At 46.4% G+C, this 22,925-nt stretch overlaps 1 gene segment (V, D, J or C); it reads right to left on the reverse strand.

The window, feature by feature from the left end:
• Positions 1-11,739: 11,739 nt before the first annotated feature.
• On the reverse strand, positions 11,740-22,637 carry LOC144697762 (Ig heavy chain C region, membrane-bound form-like). The segment is given in 7 exon segments: positions 11,740-11,924; positions 12,063-12,190; positions 15,137-15,466; positions 16,182-16,493; positions 17,113-17,421; positions 17,635-17,934; positions 22,472-22,637. Coding segments are annotated over 7 exon segments (1,554 nt in total).
• Between the last annotated feature and the right edge of the window lie 288 nt (positions 22,638-22,925).

The raw sequence follows: 22,925 nt of genomic DNA on the forward strand, positions 1-22,925 counted from the left end.
TGTGACCACGCTTGTGTTTCAGGAGGTGAGATGAACTGCTGAATCCCTTCATACACACAGAGCAGATGAATGGTCGCTCCCCAGTGTGAATTCGCTGGTGTGTGAGTAGGTTGAATGATCGATTAAATCCCTTCCCACACATGGAGCAGGTGAACGGTCTCTCCCCAGTGTGACTGCGTTGATGACTTTCCAGCTGGGATGGAGATCTGAATGCCTTCCCGCAGTCCCCACACTTCCATGGTTTCTTGACCTTGTGATTCTCCAGGTTGGCCGATTCCAAGTCAGTAGATCCTCCCTTTCAAATATCCTGTAAAAGGAGTTTACAAACATCAGCACTGTCAAGACAGGATAGACATTCAGAACAGAAAATTCTAGTTTCTAGAAAGCATGTTTTCCTCACGTGTTCCTGCAAAGCAGTAAATTCTCATGTCACACACTTTCCTTCTCCCTTTGCTGGAATCCAAACCCAGGGTTACCAACTGTTCAGTATTTTATGGGATTGTCCCTTATTTGAGTTAACTGTCCCAGGCTGCAAAGTGCAAGGATGATGTTTGTCCCATAAATTGGACCTACATTGAACCTTATTCAAACTGTTCTGGCAGCCAAACCTCATCCCCACCCACCCTCACAGCTCTGGCAGCACCCCACTCAACAGCCTCCCTCAACACACACATATGGACCCCATGGCAGGCCGTCCCTTAATTATCTCTGTGAGAGTTGCTCACCCTGCCAAACCCATCACATCATTTCCACCATTCTTTGCTCTGCTCCCAGTTATCTCCCTCTACTCTGGCTGAGTTCAGTTCCCAAACCCCTCCGTGCAGAGTGAGCATAGAATCAATGAATCAATCATTTTCTCTCCTGGTCACAGGAACCCTGTAGCCCCGCCCACTCTTTGTTGCTTCACCAAGATGGCCGCACAAAGTTTTTAACTGCAAACGCGGGACCTGCAGGTACTTATTGGGAGTTTGTTCTCCCAAAGCTGTAAATCCCCGTCCCACACACTCTCCCTCCTCCCTGGGCTGAAATCCAAACCCATCTCACCATCTCCACCATTTCTTTCCTCCACTCCCAGTTTTCTCCCTCCCTCTCCTCTGCCTGGGTTCAGTTCTCCAGCTCCTGTCTGCAGACTGACAATAAAATCAATGAGTCTTATTGGGGGTTTGGGGCCTCCAGCGGGTGTTTCTGAATCCTCCCCGCCCACCTCCCAGGGTTTCCTTCCTTCCCACAGATCAGATCCTCATTGATTTGAGCCCAAAGTGTAACCTCTTATTTCTTGTCCCCCCCTCCCCCATCCTCTGATGTGAACCATCCTCCACTCGCTGAGCCAGGATGGCGGCCGTTAACCTGGGCCTGTTCCCGGGAGGGAGAAGCCCCGCAGCTGCAAACCAGGAGCTGATAATTATTCATAACGGTTACTCCAGCTCACAATGCCCGGGGAGTGATTGACGGGAGGGAATGACCAATGGGAAGAGGGGATGGAGCTGGAGGACCGAACGAGAACGGCTGGTCCTCCAGTCGGAGTGAACGAGGGGCGGGGCTGAGCCCATAAATCCCTCATTGTCTCCGGAGGCGCCCCGGCTGCACATTTTCCCCGATAAAGGTGGCGGCCGTTAACCCGGCCCTGTCTCGGGTAATGGCCCGAGCAGCTGCAGCCGGTTCAAATATTGTAAACAAAAACAGAATTACTTGGAAAAACTCAGCAGGTCTGGCAGCATCGGTGGAGAAGAAAAGAGCCGACGTTTCGAGTCCACATGACCCTTCAACAGACGGCTGTTCCAGGCCATTAGGAAAAGGGGGCGGGACTGGAGGTCCGCCAACCAATCAGATTGAACGAGGAGCGAGGCTGAGCCCGGATCTCCCTCATTGGCTGAAAATCTGCATCATTTTGAAAGCTGATTTGTCTCAAACTCCAGGAGAAAACTGGACCTTTCTGTTTATGGCTTTAAACAGATGAAACCCTGTGGGCGAGGAGCAAACATTTCAACATTTGATCGTGAAATGGATTCATTCAGGACAGACAGCAGGGATTATTTCAGGAAATGACAGAGTGTAGCGATTGTTTCTCTTTGAACTCATCCCTTGGAGAACAGTGTGATTCATGGAAGAAGTCACAGGCTGTTCAAAGCTCCTTTCTTATCTGGAATCATTCAATTCCAGCCGATTTGCTGGTCCGGCTTCAACCGGAAGAGTTTGTTGAGCTCTCACAACTCGCTGGACGGACCTATCCTGCCTGATATCAACCCAGAATGAGCTCGAGAGCCGTCTCCAATCACCAGGACTGCCTGCAGAGGGGTTTCTGACTCAGAGGCGGCAATGTTCTTTTTTTTATTAATAACCCTAAATCTCTCAAGCTCCATTGATCTGACAGGGTCCCTTTTCTAAATCCACTTAATTGTTTAAATGACGTATTGATTTTACTTTGCAGCTTAATGATGGCACTTACATCATCTAACCACCTCCTTCATGTGAGAGTGCAGAACTACAGTAGCTGCAGAAATCACACCCTTCTCTATCCTCTATCAAGCCTCTCCTCATCCCCTCAGAATCAAACTATTCCTATCTTTGCCCAGTATTTTCATTATCTTACAACGAAACGTCTCTGCTTATTATTGCTTATTTATTGTGAATCTCTAATGTTCCTTTTAATTCAGTTTGCATTATGTTTACTCTTGGTCTATCATATTTACTTTTGTTTCTGCCTTATCTTCATGTTCAGCCTGCTTTCACTGGAGTGAGCTTTCTGTGGTCAGAATTCAGTAAAACGACCTGTTCAGCTACATGTATTCTCTCAGTACCCTGGTGCCTGTGTTATTTATTTGGTCATTGGTTAATACTTTGTCAGCAGTCTCCCGATTCTAGGATGACTTCTACTTCAGGTGGTGAGTTTCTGCCATGGGTCTTCTTGTGACTGAACAGACTGATTCTTGACCTGCAGATCTTTGGACTCATGGGGCAGGACATCCATGAAGTATTGGGAACTGGAGCGCATCATTTGCTTCCATTTCTTTCTTTCTCTGCTACTGCTCTGCCTCATCATTAACATGTTGTGACTCAAAGTGTGATGCAGCTTGATGGAAAAGTTGTCGCCATTCTGAACAATTGGGAGAAAGCTCCTCCAGGTCATTAAGGTCAATGCTGCTGCACTTCAAGGTGAGCAGGCTGCATAAAATTGGTCTGTATTTCATTGAATATTGAAGTTTCAGTGGTGATACGATGCTGGTATTTAAAATGATCACTGTGCTTGTGAGGGGAGATACAAGGAAAATATTTGCTCTGCTGGGGAATCCAGAACAAGGAGGCAGAATCAAGCCAATAGAATCTGGAGTGAAATCAGGAACAACGTGTTCAGACAAACGTGGTGGAAATCAGGACCAATCTCCCCAAAAGGCTATGGATGCTGGGTCTCTCTCACTCTCTCTCTCTGCATTTCACCATCTCATCTCTCTCTCCCTCTCTCTGCATTTCACCATCTCATCTCTCTCTCCCTCTCTCACTGCATTTCACCATCTCATTCTCTCTCTCTCTGTGTCTCTCTCTCTCTCACACACTATCTTTATCTTTATCTCTCTCACTATCTCTATCTTTATCTCTCCCTCTCTTTCTCTCTCCTCCATAGAGGCCAGAGTCTTGTGTAGGCCCAGACTGGGTGGCAGGTTCCCTGATGAACATTAATGTACCAGTTGATCTGTTAGGGCAATCCAGCAACTTTCAATGTCATTTTTCCCCAGTGTCGGTCCTACAAATTCACAAATTTTCAGTTCAATTTCACAACCTGCCCTTGTGTTTTTGTGGGCTCTCTATCACTTCATTTTTTTTGTTTTAAATCAGTTTCATAGCGTATTAGAAGGGGAGGATTTACAATCAGGAAACTGAAACGAACTTCATACCAGGATCTGATGGAGTTACCCAATTTATCATCGGACTTTGAACATTGAAGAAGAAAGTACCATTCACAGTGGGGAGAAAGCGTACACGTGTTCTGTGTGTGGATGAGGATTGAGGGGATCATCTGGCCTGTTGAAATACAAGTGCGGTTACACTGGGTAGAACCTGTGGAAATGTGGGGAATGTGAGGAAGGATTGAGCCACCCATCTGAGTTGGAAATTCACCAATGCAGTCAGACCGGGGAGAGGCCATTCACCTGCTCAATGTGTGGGAAGGGATTCACTCGTACATCTACCCTGCTGAAACACCAGCAAGTTCACACTGGGGAGAGGCCATTCACCTGCTCCGAGTGTGGGAAGGGAAAACATCACAGCGAGATAACTGTCTGAATGCAATGGTAGAGAAAGGAATTGACAACCAGAAGCCGAAGGGTCCAATGCTTTCCCATCAATCATCAGTAACATCATTCACAGCTTCAATTTCTTGGCTGCACCTCCTTCCAGACATTGTGATCTATTTTCCTCAGGTTGTGTTCCTGGATTTAATATTTACCTGCTTTGTGACCTCATTTTGAAATCAGATTCGCTTCAATCTCCAACAGAAATTGAGTTGGAAACCTGATGGACAAACAATGGAAAACTAGTCAGTCGGTAACACAAATCCCATGGTTCTCATTTTCAGATTCACAACTGTCAGTTTCTAAATAAAGAGACGGAATTTCACAGTGAAAAGATTTAGAAAGTTGTTTTTTTTAGAAAGTTCTGATGAAGAGTCATTCGGACTCAAAACGTTAACTGTGTTCCCCTCCGCAGATGCTGTCAGACCTGCTGAGTTTTTCCAGCTATTTTTGTTTTTGTTTTAGAAAGTTGTTGGTGTTTTTATTTGTGACTCCCTCACTCGGGTATTCTGTAAATGCTGCTCGGAGGCTTAGTGAACGGGATATAATTTACCTGCCTTTCCCTGAGCCTGTGCTCGGTGTATTGGAAGGTTTAGCCCGGGTTGGAGTATCTTGCATCCCAGGGATGGGCAGAAACCCGCTGATTGAAGCTGCTGTTGCTGCTTTCTGCTGGCAGCGGGTGATTGGAGAGTGTGGGGCCGGAATATTGCTGCTTTTCTGCTTTTCCCTGTCCCACTCACTGTGGAGCTGAGGAAGAGAGAATCACTGATGGGGTTGTTTGAATGTCATAACTTCATATCTTTCTAATGGGTTAGATATAAGTGCATGGTGGGCCTAATCATTTTCTCTTTACATTTGAAATATATATTCATAAGAAAGCAACTGTTCTTGTGGGATCACTGAATACCAGAAGAGCGAGCCTCGATAGTGGATTATTTGCTTGAAGCCAATATGCGCCTTGGCAACCCAGAGATGTAGGGTGATGAATATGATGGGCTGAAAAACAGTGAAAAGTTGGTTGCTGGGTGGTCATGAACTACCAATCTTTCGATAAACAGCCAAACGCGCTGACCAATTGCGCCACAGAGACGGACGCACCAAAAGGTTGTAAGATATCTATTTAAAGCTTTAGATTACAGCTATCAGACTAATAATTGTTCTCTCCGAGTTTTACTTTTCCAAAATAAAGGGTGAGGCATTCATTTGGATGCATGGAAACAGTCTGATCGCACCCACCGCAGCCACAATCATGTCACCAGGAACCAGCTCTCCTACAGCCGGTGCCATCTCCCTTCGAGCTTTTTGGTGCCTTGTCAGTTACCAAGTGTTCTGATTGTCCCGAAACCAATATTCGGTTTAAATTGCTGATGTGCAGTAAGGAGAATCCTTTCAATGTCTCAGATCAGTTAATTTCAATGATAACGTCCGAGTCAATGTTCCAGTGTCTTAAAGAAGGGAACGGTACCTTGAACGGTCAGTCGGACAGTTCACCCTTCATTCTCCTCTGATCCCGGTTCCCAAAGAGTTTCGAAAGATTCGCAAAGCTGGAGACTGGGTTTTCTGCTTTGGTTTCTTTTCCATCTTCCCAACTGCCAGCTGGCAATATTTTCTAAAATCTCATTGCAATTTTCCACCTTGCATCATGTCCAGAGGTGAGGAAATTCAGTTTTATAGAGAGATTATAAAGGCCGCGATTGTTCTCTTCGGGTCAAAGGAGGTTAAACAGAGATTTCATGGAGCTGTTGAAAGTTATGGAATGGATGGGGTGGTGGGGGCGGGCGGCTTGAGAGAGCAGAGAGGGAGAAACTGTTTCCACTGACGAGGGTCATTAACCAGAGGACTGGGATTTAAGATAATTAAAGAAAGACAGATTTGCATTTATGTAGAGACTTTCCCGACCAGCGGGCGTCTCAAATCACTTACCAGCCGATGAAGAACTATGTGAAGTGTCGTCATTTTTGTGATGTAGGAAGCACGGCAGCCAATCACCGCTCAGCAAACTCCCACAACCAGCAACGTCATAATGAGCGGAGAATGTGTCTTTGTGACGTTGATTGAAGGATAAACATTGACCAGGAAGCAGGAAGAACTCCCCTGCTCTTTTTTCAAATAGGCTCATGGCATCTTTTATATTCTGGCGCCTACATCCCGTTCACGTCTCTTTTTTCCGTACTGAATATGAAAGGAGGGATGTCACCAGATCTGCGCAGAGTCGTGGCTTCCTCGGTTCCTTGGTAGTTTTTCCTCTTCCTCCATTCCGAAGACCGATACAAAGTGATTCAGTGTCATATCTGCCGTTTCCTCAGTTTCAATTACAGTATCGCTTGTCTTGTTAGTCTTTGGGAGCACTCATTGCTATTAGCCATCTTTGAGACGGAGAGTAAGTATGTTAATCTGCACCTGTAAACAAACTGCTGATAGGTCTGCCGAGTGACAGTTGAAAATGATTCATAACCTTTACTGTTTCGTGTATCATGAAATGTGCTTCTTTTTCATTTGTGGGATGTTTTTCAGCGAATCTGGAAGAGCAATTGCCACGTGGCTGTAAGATACTGTATTTAATATTTAACAACACAAGTGAATTATCGAACTTCTCTTCACATTTAAATGTGCAGTTTTTGAAAACGTTTCTGCCCAATTTCAAACCGGGATCCTTTTGTGTGTTTGGTGAGCGTGATAAGCACCACACGACAGAATCAGTGCGCTGCCGAAACCCAATGGACCTGTCCGCAATGTTAACCTGCGCGGTCATGCAGCAGCACTTTGGGTCTTTGTTTGGAAGAAATGGAATCAGTAATTCTGGAATCAGACTGATTTAGCAATGTCGTCATAAAATGACACAGCACATTAGGAAACAATTCGGCCCATCGTGTCTATGTCAGCTTTTCACAAAGAGCTTTCTGATCAGTCCTAATTTCCTTCTCTTTTTTCATAAACCTGATTTTTCTCCCTTTCAAGTCATTGCCCAATTGCTTTTTGAAAAGTCTGAGTGAAGAGAAACAATATTGAAAGAGGTGCAGGAGTTTCTGCAGTGCCCATGCGCACTGTGTGATCATTAACAAATTTTCCCTGACCCAATGACATCAAGAGTTGGTCTTTAGATCGCGATATAATTTTTGAACCAAAAATGTATTTATGCAGCTGATTTCATACCGAACTTTCCAAAGAGATTGATTCAGATCAAGCATGTCCTCGTTTTTCTCAGTCGCTCTATATAATCTAATTCCCCTTGCTGTACAAACTGTTACAGAGACTGTTGTAGAAAAGAGGGAAAGGGTTGCTGCAGCTATACAAAGCTCTGGTTCGGTCACACCATGAGGGCTGTGTATAGTTCTGGGAACGGCACCTTATAAAGGATCAATATTTGCCTTGAAAGTTTCAGAGGAGCCGCATTGATTCTGTTGGTGGGTTTGGAAATTGAAAGTTGTCCATCCGCAGCTTGTGGCACAATTTCCCCTCACTGTTCACGTCATGTTCATGTCGAACACACTCGATGCTGTTATTGGCTGAACAAGTCTTCTGTGTTTTAACTAAACGCTGTTATTCGGCACTCCCGCTCCTGCCGCCCGGGTTTGGCCCTCATCAGGGAATGTTGTTTTCTTGTTGCGGTGTGAACTGTCACAATGAACTGATCCCAGAGTCTCTTTCCCCCGGGATCGACAAAACCCGTCACTTCTCTTCTTCTTTCATTCTCACTCGTTCATTCCCAGTTTGAGTCGGTTTTCCTTTCGAGCCCTTCAACAAATCCATTTGGACGGACAAGTGGCAGCTGAAATTTAATGTCTGGAAGTGTGAAGTGATTCATTTTGGTCGGAGAGGAGAGGAAACTGAAAATAATAGTTACATCGCAAACTTCACTCACATTAGTTGTGTAGTTTCACATTAAAAAGGCTCAGAGAGAAAAAGCAGGTTGGAAAGATGCACGAGGAGATTGTTTCTTTCTGTATGTTTTTTCAGTGGAGACCGTTCAGTTACTGAATGTTACAAAGTGGAGAGTGATTGAAAATGTCAGTCAAGGCAAGGACAATTTTAAATGCTGTGGTGGGAGCGTGGCCGAGTGGTCCAAGACGCTGGAGTTAGGTTTCTGTGCAAGTGTGGGTTCAATCCCACCATTGTCAGACGCTTCATATTTTCAATCAATTTTGCCAAACCCTTCAGTCATAGAGGCCCACAGCACAGAATAAGTCTGCACCCATCAAACAAGTGCCTAACTATTCTAATCCCATTTTCCAGCACTAGGCCCTGTATGCCATGGCATCACAAGTACACATCCAAATACTTATTTAATTGTTTTGAGGGTTTCTGCCTCTACCACTCTTTCAGGTACTGAGTTCCAGATTCCCACCACCCTCTGGGTGAAAAAATTCTTCCTCTCATCCCCTCTAAACCTCCTGTCCCTTACCTTAAATCTATGCCCCCTAGTTATTGATCCCTCCACTAAGGGGAAAAGTTCCTTGTTGTCTACCTTATCTATGCCCCTCATAATTTGTATATTGTATTCACTGCTCACAACGTGGTCTCCTCTACACTGGGGAGAGCAAGCACAGACTGACTGCCTGCTTTGTGGAACACCTTCACACAGTCCACAAGCATGACTCAGACCTGCCTGTCAACATCTCGCTCTCACACTCACATTTCTGTCTTCGGCCTTCCACAATGTTCCAGTGAATCCCAACACAAACTGGAGGAACAGCATCTCATCTTCTCATGAGGCACTCTACAGCCTTCTGGACTCAACATTGAGGTCAACAAATTCACATTATGAACTCCATCCTCCATTTTAATTTTCCTGCAGCCCCCAACCCCCCAAGCGCCAGTCTGCATCTTGTTCTCATGTTTTGCTTTCAGACAGCGCTGACCCTTTTCCTGCTATTAACACATTCTGCTATTTTGCTTCCAGTCAGTGCTGACCTCTGTCTAGATATTAACGCCTGCTTTCATAATTAATAATATCATTCCCGTTGCCTTTTACTTGCGTTCTATCATATCTTTGTCATTGAATCTCTCATGACCTCCAACCTAGCCCTGAACTTTTTTGCTCCATCTTCTCCACCCACCCTCGTCAGCAGCATAACACCCATCACATTTCTACCTCCTTTCAGTTCTGAAGAAGAGCCATATGGTCTGGAAACGTTAAATCTGTTTCTGTCTCCACAGATGCTGCCAGACCTGCTGAGAACTTCAGCGCCCCCTGTTTTTATTAGAGCACGAATTCCTGGCTTTATCATAATATAAAATGCATAGCACGTCGGCCAAAATCCGTGGAACGAGGAGCAGAGTTAAAGTTCCACGCGGGTATTAAATAGAACTGGAAATGACTGAGGTGGAGGTTAGGAGTGAGAAGATGTAGCATGAAAGTGGAAGAATTTTATGTTAGTCAATTACTTTCGGTGATGAATGTCTGCCGTGTGTTGCCTTGCAAGTTTCACAGGAGCCGCAGTGATGAGATTGGTGGGTTTTGGAAATTGAATTTTGCAATTCACAGTTTTTGGTACTATTTCACCACACTGTCAATTTCATGTTCTAGCCAATGGCAATGGTTGTTTTAATTGGCTGAAAAGGTCATTTTGTCTCTGGACAAAGCGGCCTGAAATGAAAAAAAAATGGCAAAAGTATCGTTTATCGAATCACAAGGATAACTTCCCTGGTGGCCATGTGGGTCGAATTCGGCCCTTTCAATGTCATGGCCCGGATTAAATTTCTGGTCTGGGAATGAGGGTTCTTTGCTCATGTCACACTGCTTAAACAGAGAGTTCTTATTATTGGTTAAAAACTGAAAACGCATAACAGCCTCTGCCAGAATCAGTGGAGTGACAGTTGAAGCTTCCCATCAGAGCGGGTATCAGGGGGAATGGAGCAGGAAGGGAGGATCCCTGGGGTGATGTTCAGTGAGTTCAGGAGGATGGGATTGGAGGGAATGGAGCCGGGAGAGAGGATCCCTGGGGTGATGTTCAGTGAGTTCAGTTGTTTGTTGCGTCAGGCAGGCCGCAGGGCCCAGGAATTTCCACGATTTGTGCTCCCTGGTGTCCCTGATAAGCCCCAAACTGTGGTAATAATTTGCAGAATTACTCCTCGATAATGTGTCTGTGTAAGATCGGCCCTAGTCTCGAGGAATCATCCAATGGTTTGTATCAACTGTACTGTCTGTGGTATATGTGTATTTTTTGTTATTCGTTTATGCGATGTGGGCGTGGCTGTCTGGGCCAGCATTTATTGCCCATCCCTAATTGCCTTGAGAAGGTGGATTGTGACGTCTCTGCCTTGTGAGTGTTTAATTGGACAAGGTGGAGAGAGTCCAGGCGAATGCTCTGGGCGCATGGGTTCAAATCCCAACATGGCAGCTGCTGGAATGTGAATTCAATTCATAAAATCTGGAATTGAAAACTGGACTCAGTAATGGTGACCATGGCAACTATCACCGATTGTCGTAAAAACCCATCTGTTGCACTCAAGTCCTTTCGGGGAGGAAAACTGCCATCCTCATCCGGCCTGGCCGACATGTGATTCCAGGTCTACAGCAATGTGACTGACACTTAACTGCCCTCTGAAATGGCCTCGGAAGGCGGGCTGTTCGAAGCGGTCTTGCCAGCGACACCCATATCTCATGAAAGGATAAAGAGGGAAAAAAACTTTTTCTCTCTATCTAAACCCTGCTGCACCGACCCTGGGAGTGTTTAATGGGACAGTGTAAAGGAAGCTTTCGTCCTCCATATACTGTCCTGTATGGGCCTTTGATGAAGCAGCCCCCTGCTGTTTACTATTACCTGACATGTGACTGTGACAGGCCTGAGTATGAGTGAAATCACCGAGGTTCTCCTCGCTGTGCAATCATTCTGCCTCTGGGGTTTGCCACAAAAAGGCAGAGGTAAAGGTGTATTAACACAGATGGGTCGCTGGGTGGCGCAGTGACTCTTTCACTGAAGGACCTTGGGCTCCGAAGAAGAGTCATGAGGACTCGAAACGTTAACTGTGTTTTTTGTCTCCACAGATGCTGTGAGACCTGCTGAGTTTTTCCAGCATTTTCTGTTTTTGTTTCACATCCCAGACAAGACTGGTTAAAAATACCTGCCTGGGAAAGGGGGGAAAACAGTGTAATAGGGAAAATGGAGCGATGTCGATGGGTCCGAGAGAAAGGAGTTCAGCAAAGTCAGTTCGTTTCACATTCATGATTTATTAACAATTTCAGGGAACATTTTACAGAAAAAAAATTATTTTAAAGTTAACTGAAGTGAATATAATGACTGAGAGTCACATTGAGAACAGAGCACATTCGCTCTGAGCTGCCAACTGTGTGTAGAACTGTAACAGACAGCAGAGAGAGAAAACAGGAGCTCAATATAAAGGGAAGGGAGTAATTGTGGACGAGGAATGAGAAAAGTTACTTATTTACACAGGGAATACAAACGACTGGGAAATTATATGCTGCTATTGCAATGCAATCATAATTATCTCGCACATTTGAAACAGAGAAATGGAAATATCGTCTATCACTGTCTCAGCTACAAATTCGGAAACATAAACTGAAGGTATTTCAGTTTTAGAATCACCGAGAGGACATATTTTAAATTCGGAATACAGAGATCTCAGTAAAGAGCTGAGGAAAATCTACGGTGTCCAAAATTCAACTGGTCACTTGATCTGTAAAAGAGGATGAAATAATGAAGCAGATCTTTATGATCTAGGACAATTATGTTAGAGTTTTAATCAATGAAACATTGAGAGATTTTTCAAACCGCTTCTGTCAGTTTGAAGTGTGAATGGATTGAATCTTCTCACCTTCGCCAGAGTGACGGCAGCGCTGTAGAAAATGCTCAGGAAGAAGAGGATGATGAATGTAGAAGCGGTTGTCCAGATATTGCCGTTATCATCCTCAGAGTCTTCAGTCCAGATGCGGTCTGTGGAATCTACGGGGATATAGCCGAGGAAATATAATTAGATTGTTTATTAATCTAGGATATCATTTTTTAAGCATTTCCTTTACTCTTTCCTAAGTTATTAATGTATTCAATGTTCAATGTATATCTACTATTAAGTTCGTGACACTCAGTAACCCATTTCTGTAACTATCTCCACAGCTGTTCTTCCTTTACAATCTTTGTACAGTCCGTGTCGGAAAATATGGCAACTTTTCTCCAGTATCAATTCATCTGCGAACAATTTCGTACGATCTATTATTGGAGAATATTATGATGGGTATCGGGAGAGATTCACTGAGCTACTTATTTGGAAACTGAACGTTGCTTTTTAAAATCTCGGATGTGCGTTCCCATCTTGTTTGTCTATTTGTGATGGGAATGTTTGGTGCGTCATTAACTTAAATCAGTTTCTCAGTAAGAGCATTTTTTCAGTGTGTTTATCGGGTAATAGAGACAATTGCCGGAGGATATGCCCGTTAAAAAAGTACATTTGAATTATACTTTCTTCAATTGCCTGGCGTCTGTGTTGTGCTTTAGCTTTTGTGTGTGTCTGCATGAGTATGTCGCGCTTTGCATTACTGTTTGTTTGTGTGTCCATAGGTGTACATGTGTGTTAATGTGTGTGTTCATGTGCCAATAAGTGCTGATTTGTGTATTTTTGTGTCTGCGTCTTTACGTATATTTTGTTTTTCTGCCAATGTGGATGTATGAGTGTGTTATTGTGTGTGTTTATGTCTTGATTTCTATATTTACTTATTACTATCTGTGTTAATGTGTGTTTACCTGTTTACTTTGTGCCTGCTAATATGAGTGTTAATGTTTCTTTTTGTGTTCCACGTGTATGTCAGCATATTAATGTCTGTGTCACAGCGTCTGTGTGTGTGCGTGTGTGTGTATGTGTGTGTGACACAGCGAGAGAGAGAGAGTTTTTAATATGTGCATTTGTGTGTTGATCGAAATTTAGAACTATGTATCAATGTGTGTTTATGTTTTCATATGTACTAACGTGTGTTTTTTGTTTTCTAGTGTGTATGAGTATATTCATGTTTGTGTCTACATGTGTGTCTGTGAATGTGTTAGTCTGTTCCTCTGTGTTTTTGTGTCTGGGTGTCGTCTGCTCATATGTGTGCATGTGTTAATGTGTGTCCATGCATTTATTTTAATGTGTACGATAGTGTGTGTCTTTATGCCTGTATTTATGTCATTGTGAAAGTGTGATAATGCATATGCTAATAGTTACATTTGTGCTTTGTGTCCTTGTATGAGTCTGCTTGTCTGGTTTTATCTGTTTGTGTGTGTGATTGTGGATATGTGTGTGAGCGAGTGTGTCTGTGTGTGTATTTCTGCATGTGTGTGATTGTGTGCGTGTGTATTTGTTTATGTGTGTGATTGTGTGTACGTGTGTGTCTGTGTATGTTTGTGCGTCTGCACCCATGTGTTTGTGATTGTGCGCGCGCGTGTGTGCACGTGTGTCCGTATTTGTCTATGTGTGTCTGCCTGTGTCTGCCTGTGTTTGTGTGGCTGCGCATGTGTGGGTGTAAATGTGTCTGCCTGTACCTGTGTGTGTTTGTGTCTGTGTGTCTGTGCCTATGTGTGTGTGTACGCGTGTTTGTGTCTGTCCATTTGTGTCAGCTGTGTGTATTTTTACTATTTTTCCGAATTTCACCAGTACCAATGATCGAGTCTGACCTTGAAAGTTTTGGTGAATATTTACAATGTTCTGTGTATAAACGTGTTTTCTGTGAGATGCAAGGTGATATCAGGTGAACGAATGCAAACAATCAACCATGTGTCTCATAAAATTCAGGGACAGCACCTTGAACAACCCAGGCAGGATTCAATCACCAGTTTAGATTCGGATTATGGGAAATCAATCTTAGCATAAGCTTAACAGGAACAAGAGTGTTAAAACATCTTCAAATTATGTTGCATAAATATATGTTTTTACAACACCCTAAGCATGATGGGAGTTTAAAGTCTGTGGCCAGTCAGCTGGAAGCCGACTTGGACTGTTGGTAACTGAATAGAGACCCGTTCCCTTCCAGATTCTCTGCTCGGTGTGTGAAGGTCAAGTGAGCGAATAGTTTTGCTCTGTCTGGTTGCCGAAACAATTTCCCTTTCGGTTCTCCCTGATGAGAAGGTGGAGACACACTGAGTTAACCAATGACCTTCCTCACCTTTTTGTTTAGCAAGTGGAGGTAAAATTGGCTTAAAATTTTCCTTTCAGTTTTCTCTGTTGGTGAAGTGGGGGTACAGCGCGTTAACAATTTCCCTTCCCCGCTCTCTGTTGGGAAAGTGGGGTACAGTGGCTAAACAATTCACCCCCACCCGCTGTTGTGGAAGTGGAGGTGCAGTGGGTTAACAATGTCCCCTTCCGCTCTCTCTGTTGGGGAAGTGGGGGTAAAGTGGGGGTAAATCTCCCTGATGGGGGATTGTTGGGACATGTTTCTGTGGGACCCTCACTTCAGTTCGCAGTGGGTGTGGTGCAGCAGCTTAAAGCTGACATCCATTTTAAAGGAATGGGCAACAAGAGAAGCAGGAACACCAAGATCTAAATGTGCTGAGTTTGTTTGTCGGAAATGGGAATTGTCAGATTTCTCCTCAGTGGGAGGAGAGTTGGTGAAGTTATTTTGCAGAATCCCGTAATGAATGAGCTTTAGTCTGTCTCTAACCCAGGGTGTATCTGAGCTGGGAGCACTGGGTGTACAAGACTTGGGTGTGAGCCCTGTAAATATCCGATTTTAACTAAACAGGTCTAACATCAGCAAAAGTGGAAAACAACATTGATTAAACAATTGTGTATTTAAATCATGATTGGAGAAAAGGACTTTATTATTTTTTTATTGAAGTTTGAAATGTAACCGAGAGATTCTCATTGACATGAATTAACGGTGTCCATCAGTGCAAGGGAAATGTTCACAAAACTCGGTTTACCGCTGGATTTATCAACCGTTCTGTTGATGATCTTCAAGGGGATCGCTTCATGTCCCACCACACAGGAGTAAGAAGCGCCGCTGGCCCACTCCTCCGCTGCAATGGATAACAGGCTGTACATGAAGAAGGAGCGATTGCCGTTCTCCGCCACCACCTCGGTGTTCTTGTAGTTCCCGGGATTCACCGGCTTGTCATTGACGGTCCACTTGACGAAGATCTCTCGCGGGGAGAAACCTCTCACTAAGCAGCTGAGGGAGACGAATCTCTGAGCGGAGACATCTTCTGCCGAGGGCAGCAGGACAGACACGGACGGTTCCCGCGGGTCTTTAACTGCAGAAAATGTACAATAAATGTCAATAAACTGGATACTTTCGTAGACAATGAAACCGCTGGTTAGATGTGAGAGAAACGTGTTTTGTGATGAATATTAAGGGATTCATTATCCACTTCTTGGAAATATATCACCGATCCTTCACTATAGCTGAATCAAAATCCTGGAACTCCCTCCCTAACAGCACTGTGGGTGAATCTACACCACAGGGACAGCAGCGGTTCAAGAAGGCAGCTCACCATCACCTTCTCAAGGGCAATTAGGGATGGGCAATAAACTCTGGCCCAGCCAGCGACGCCCACATCCCATTAATTAATAAATAAAATACTTTGGGATCTGTCCGGTTTTCCAGCTCGGAGCAGAGGTGGACACAATCCTTTTCCCTGAGAACTTATGGGGTTGGACTAGAAAGTTTCTCAAAGTTTACAGCACAGAAACAGGCCATTCTGCCCAACTGGTCTATGTTGGTGTTTCAACTTCGCACCAGGCTCCTCCAATCTTGCTTCATCTAAACCCAATAGCACAGCCTTCAGTTCATTGTTCATTCATCTACTTATCAATTTCCCCCTGAAAGTCCACAGGCCCAGGGCGTTTAGCTGGCGAAATTGCTAATTAGAATACACCATGAATACACTGAATAGTAAATATTGATCCTGACACTTACACTGGAAATAGACACAATGACTCACTTATTGCTTCAATCTCACCGCTCACCTGGTTCCTTGTGGATGGAACTTCTTAAAGGAGTCGGCAGATCCTGATTGCTCACCACGCAGTAGAACTCAGCCCCACTCAGCCAGGCTTGTGTCGAAATGTTTACGTTGCTGACCACGCTGTCGGGATCCACTCCCGGTTGGACGGCAATCTCTGATTTCAAAGGCTTCTTTTCTTGTGTCCAGGACACGAGGACTCCATAAGGAGCATTAGAAACGATGCAGTTTAAGGTCACGGTCGCCTCCAGTAAGACCTGTTCTATTGGCGGTGGCAGTAGAGTAATTGTGGGATCGTTGGGGCAGTCGTGATCACCTGTGAGACAGAAATGAAGATCAACCAAAGTTTCACCTTCAGAAGCAGGACAGCAGTATTCAGCCTTCACTCCCTGAAGGAGAATAAGTCACCTTGGACATATCAACCTCTAAATATCGTCTTTAATTTTCTTTACACAATGGAAAACCAGCTTGGTCTGTGTAAATCGTTCTCATAATTTAAGTCCTTCAGCCCCGGTAACATTCTCATGAATCTATGTTGCCCCAGTCCCAATACAAATATACCATTCCTGGGCCCTGGAATGCAGTACTGAAAGCCGCTTTATAAATAGGATGGATGCACTTTCCAACACTCTATCCCGAAGCTGTTACCAGTGACGGGTTCCAGACACCTTCTGCCTCTCCAAATATGATCAGCTGACTCAGGGTAAAGCTAATGTCAAGTCCACCTCACTCACTCTGTGACGTCAATGTAGAGACGTGACGTGATAAAATCCTGAATGGTGAACAATCCGAATGCAGCCCTTACATCGGAATTAAACAATAACTACATGATAGTAAATTAGAAGTTGTTCCGTCTACTAACTCCAATAAATTCCTGATTTGATTAACATCGGAGAGCAGAATGATCTATTGCTTCCTCGGTTTGTATTTCTTACCCTCACACTTGGTGGCGTTTCGACTTTGGGTGACCCCTTGGTGAGTGACCTGACAGGTATAGACCGCGTCGGTGAACCATTCCCCAGCGGAGACTTTCAGCCGACTGGTCGCCGAGAAGGTCCCGTCCACTTCAAAGGCGGGAGAGGTGACAATTCCTGAATCCATGCGTTGTCCATTCTTCAGCCACTTCACGGTCATTGACTTTGAACGGAGATCGATGATTGAACAGACGGCGGTTGCAAATTTGTTGGTTGTGATTTCTTCCCTGGAGCTCACGGTGAGGAGAACAGTTGGAGGGATGCCAGAACCTGCAAGAAACACAGGTTAGACATTTCTTGCAGAAGAAATTGATAACAAATACAATGAGTTCGTATATTTTAACAGGCTTTTACCGTTAATAGACACTAACCTGGAATTTCCAGCTGTTAGAACTATCCAATGAACGATAAATGTGTTATGACCAAGGCCCTATACAGGTTAATCACAGCCTTTCTGTTTCTCACAGGTTCCCCAACACTTACATTGCCATTCAATGCTCTTGTCTGAGCCGCTGTATTGAACCTCACACTTGATTTTGCTGCATTCCCCCTCTGACTCGGTGATGGTTAACTGGCTGCTCAGGGTGAAGGTTCCCTTCTGGTTTCTCACTGACGGGTAAGTCTTAAATCCAGTGGTGATCTGCTGCCCATCTTTCTTCCAGGTCAGGCTGGTGATTTCTGGGGAGTAGTCCATCGCCAAACAGCCGTAGGTGACGGAGCCTTCGGGGTTGTGTTGCTGACAGGAGGAGACCAGGCTGTAGAGAGTGGGCGAAGACGGTGTCGCTGGGAAAGAATGGCCGATTGAAAAAGTTAGACTCTGTTCTTTGTGATCATTAAGTAACCAAACAACTCAAAATTTGACTATAACTCTAAACATATCCTAATATATTCCAACTAAAACCCACATCCACATTTGATCATTTATTATTTCCATCATTTGGTGATCCCCATCTGTCGGTTCCCTCTTTAGAAACCCACAACTCTTTTTCCGCCTCTATCCCATGACTAAAATAGAACATTTAGGTGTCATCTGAATGACGTACCTTTCAGTGGATTAAGATGGAAAAGCAGAGGATTTCCCCCATTATTTCGCCACCATTTATTTCACAATCAACAGCACTTGGTGATCGAGAAATTGTCTCGTCATTCATATCATTGCAGTTTGGAAATGGGCTCTGTTCAAATTGGCTGATGCCCCCTCCCCTCTCCACGTCCCCCCAAAACAAAGAATAACAAAGACCCTTCGAAAGTTCCTTTGTAATGGTACCTATATAATGGCCATAGAACTCTAAACTGAATACCAGTTACAGTAAGTACGACATTTTCCAATTGTATGTACATGTGAACATGCGGATTAGTAGCGGGAGTAGGCCATTCTGCCTCTCGAGCCTCCTCCACCATTCACTCCGATCATAGCTGATTGACTGTGGCGTTAACTCCATATTCCCGCCTATTCTCCGCTAACCTTTGACTCCCTTGTCAATGAAGAATCTCTCTACCTCTGCCTTGAAATATTAATGACTTCTCCTCCGTCGCACTCTGGTGAAGAGAGTTCCAAACTTTCACTACCCTTTGAGAGAAAAATAAAATCTCCTCATTTCTGCCAGAATGGGAGAACTCTTATTTTTAAACTGTGTTCCCTATCGTTCGTCTCTCCCACAAGGGGAAACATACTTTCAGCATCCACCCTGTCAATTTCCCCCAGGATCTTATATGTTTCAATAATATCAGCTCCCATTCTTCTAAACTCCAGTACATACAGACCCAGCCTACCCAAACTTTCCTCATAAGTTAACCGACAACACCTCCCAGTATCATTTGAATGAACATTCTCCGAACAGCTTCTAATGCTTTTATATCCTTTCTTAAAGGAGACTAAATCTGTACACAGTAATTCAGACGACACCCTGTTAAACTATAGCAAAACATCTTTACTTTTATATTCTATTCCCCTTGTAATAAATGACAACACTCCCTTTGCCTTCCTCATCACTTGCTGTTCCTGCATTGTAACAGTTTGTGATTCATGCACCAAGGGATCCACATCCTTCTGTACCTCAGGGTTCTGCAATCTCTCTCCTTTTCAATAATATGCTGCTTCTGTATTCTTCCTGCCAAACTGGACAAGTTTATATTTTCCCACATTATACGGCATCTGTCATTTTTTGCCCACTCCTATAACCTATTTATATCCCTTTGCTATACTTTATCCCCTCTTCACCACTTACTTTCCTATCTATCTTTGTGTCATCAGCAAATTTAGCAAATTCATTCAGTCCTTTCATTCAAGTCATTGATATAAATTGTAAATAGTTGAGGCCGCAGCATTGATCCCTGTGGCACTCCACTTGTCACAAAACCATGATGGATCTACATAATTGCATTTGGATTTTCTTAGTGACCCGTGATAGGATCCTTAATAATAGATTCCAGCATTTTCGCTCGGACAGATGTTAAACTAACTGGCCTGTCGATTCTTGCTTTCCCTTTACCTCCTTTATTTGATATAAAAGCCTCATTCACTATTTTCCAATCTGATGAGACCTTTCCACAATCTAGGGGAGTTTGGAAAATTAAAACCAATGCCTCCGCTATTTTAGCAACCACCTCGTTCAGGCCAAAATATTTGGCCAACTTCTCTGCCCATTTCCTTATTTTCCTTTATTGTCCAATCCGTGTCCCGCGGCTGGATTGTGGCCCCCGAAGCCCCTCTATATGGACCCTGGAGCCGTTGTTCTCAATGCTGGTAAGACGGGGAAGTGGGGTTGAAGATTTCTGTAAGGAGCTGCTCCTCCAATCACAGGCGGGTCTTCTACCCGTTAGCTCCTGATAGGCTGACTAGTGGGCCAATCCGCAGAAAAAGTGGGAGACAAACAGGTTGTGATTGGAGGGGCAGCGAACACCCGCTGGAGAAAGGCGCAGGGAGCCGGGGTGGGGGGGGGAAGTGCACAGAGACATTGTCTCCCTTCTATCCCAGGCACTTAGCGCCTTTCCCCGGGAATGGAAAGGATTTCAGGAGGAGGAGAGACAATGAGAGAGAGAGAGAGAGAGTTAGAGAGAGTGGGGCCCAGGGCGCCTGGGGCCTCGGCTCGCAACTGCTTTCGCCCGGATCTCCCCGCTATAGCCCGGCTCTCTGCGCTTACGCCCGCCTCTCTGCCCTTCCCCCACCCTCCGCCTCTATGCCCTTAATCCCCTGGCTCTCTGCCCGTTCCCCTCCGGTCTCTCTGCCGTTTCCGCCCCGGCATCTTTGCCCTTTCCCCCTCGCCAATCTCCGCCACCCCTCCCCCTCACCTCTCTGCCATTTCTCCCCCAGCCCTCTGCAATTATTCCACGGCTCTCTGATTTTTCCCCCGGCTGTCTGCCCTTTCCCCCCTCCCACCAGCCTCTCTGCCCTTCCCCCTCCCCATCTCTACCCTTTCCCCCCTCCCACCGGCCTCTCTGCCCTTCCCCCTTCCTCCTCTCTGCCCTTTCCACACCCCGCCTCCCTGTCCTTGACCCTCCCGCCTCTCTGTCCTTCCCCCCCTCGCCCTTTCCCCCTCTGCCCCTCGCCCTTTCCCCTTCTGCTCTCCCCCCTCCCGCCTCTCTGCCCTTTCCACCTCCCGCCTCTCTGCCCTTTCCCTCACCCGCCTCTCTGCCTTTTCCCCCTCCCGCCTCTCTGCCCTTTCCCCCTCCCGCCTCTCTGCCCTTTCCCCCTCCCGCTTCTCTGCCCTTTCTCCCACCCGCCTCTCTGCCTCTCTGCCCTTTCCCCCTCCACCCTCTCTGCCCTTTCCCCCTCCCGCCTCTCTGCCCCTACCCCCTCCCGCCTCTCTGCCCTTTCCCCCTCCCGCCTCTCTGCCCTCCCCCTCCCGCCTCTCTGCCCTTTCCCCCTCCCACCTCTCTGCCCTTTCCCCCTCCCGCCTCTCTGCCTCTCTGCCCTTTCCCCCTCCCGCCTCTCTGCCCTTTCCCCCTCCCGCCTCTCTGCCCTTTCCCCCTCCCGCCTCTCTGCTCTTCCCCCTCCCGCCTCTCTGCCCTTTCCCCCTCCCGCCTCTCTGCCCTTTCCCCCTCCCGCCTCTCTGCCCTTTCCCCCTCCCGCCCCTCTGCCCTTTCCCCCTCCCGCCCCTCTGTCCTTTCCCTCTCCCGACTCTCTGACCTTTCCCCCTCTGCGCTCCTCCCTCCTGCCTCTCTGCCCTTCCCCCTCCCGCCTCTCTCCCCTTCCCCCCTCCCGCTTCTCTGCCCTTTCCCCCTCCCGCCTCTCTGCCCTTTCCCGCCTCCCGCTTCTCTGCCCTTTCCCCCTCCCGCCTCTCTGCCCTTTCCCCCTCCCGCCTCTCTGCCCTTTCCCGCCTCCCGCCTCTCTGCCCCTTACTCCATGGCTCGCTGACCTTTCCCCGGCTCTCTGCCCTTCCTACTCGGCTTCCCTGCCATGCCCTCCACCCCCTCTCTCTGCGCTATACCCCCCCGCCTCTTTGCCCTTTCCCCCCAGCTCTCTGCACTTACTCCACGGGTCTCTGCGCTTTCGCCAGGCTCTCTGACCTTTCCACCGACGCTCATCACTCCATTCGGCCATGCTCCACTTTCTGACACTGTGAGGACTCAGGCCTCGTTTCCAGGTCTCTCTTCCCCGCAGTTCCCGCCCTCCCCCACACCGATTTAGGAAAAGTGATCTAGTAAGTGAGCGTGTGCATGATTGACAGTGAGGGTGGCTGAGTGACAGAGTGAGGGTGGGTGGCTGATTGCGTGAGGGTGCATGGGTGAGTGAAAGAGTGAGTGAGGGTGGGTGGGTGGTGAGTGAGCGAGGGTGGGTGTCTGAATGTGGGTGAGTGAGGATGGATAAGTGAATGAGGGTGGGTGTTTGAATGAGGGTAGATAAGCGGGTGAGTGAGGGTTGGTGGGTCTGTGAGGGTGGGTATGTGAGTGACGGTGAATGGGTATGTGAGGGCGGGTGGATGAGTGTGAATGAAGCTGAGTGGGTAAGGGTCAGTGAGGGTGAGTGAGGGTGGGTGAGTGAGTAATTGATGGTGAGGCAATGAGGGTGTGTGAAGGTGGGTGAGGGTGGATGAATGAGGGTGTGTGAGGGTGGGTGAGTGAGGAGTGCGAGTGAGTAAGGGCGAGGGAGTGAGGGTGAGGGAGTGAGGGTGAGTGAGTGACTGTGGGTGAGCGAGGGTCAGTGAGTGAGGGCCAGTGAGTGAAGGTGAAGAAATGATGGTGAGGGAGCGAGGGTGTGTGAGTGAGGGTGAGTGAGTGAGGGTGAGTGAGTGAGTGAGGTTGAGTGAGAGAGGGTGAGTGAGTGTGAGTGAGTGAGCGATGGTGAGTGAGGGTGAGTGATTGTGGGTAGTGAGGGTGCCCAAGTGCTGCAGGCTCATCAAGGCGATGTTTCTCCGGATGATTTTCCGCTCCGGCTCAGCTTTCCGTTGCCTGTTGTCCACAGCCGAGCTGGGGGCTCCTCCATTCGGCTCCACCACCTCCACCTCCTCCTCTTCCTCTCCATCGATCCTGTCCTGATTCTCCATATTGATCAGCTTTCAGTAACACCGGCTGTGTAAAGTCAGGCAGCAGTGTAGATCACTGGCCAGCTGCTTTAATGCCGATGCCTTTCTTTGAGCAACCCGTGTCAGTGCGTGAATAGGCAGACTGAGGGGGCTGGAGGGGACGGTTACAGCAAAACCAGGATTGGCCATGCAGGCATCTTGCACCAAGTGTGCACCAGTATTGAGGATCCAGGCGGCCGTGGTCTCCATCACATCCCTCACTTTTTTTTGTTTCTTTGTGTTTGGTTCAACACTTGGAAATTCTCCACA

The sequence above is a fragment of the Cetorhinus maximus genome, chromosome 23, assembly GCF_964194155.1.
Source record: "Cetorhinus maximus chromosome 23, sCetMax3.hap1.1, whole genome shotgun sequence".
Taxonomy (NCBI): Eukaryota; Metazoa; Chordata; class Chondrichthyes; order Lamniformes; family Cetorhinidae; genus Cetorhinus; species Cetorhinus maximus.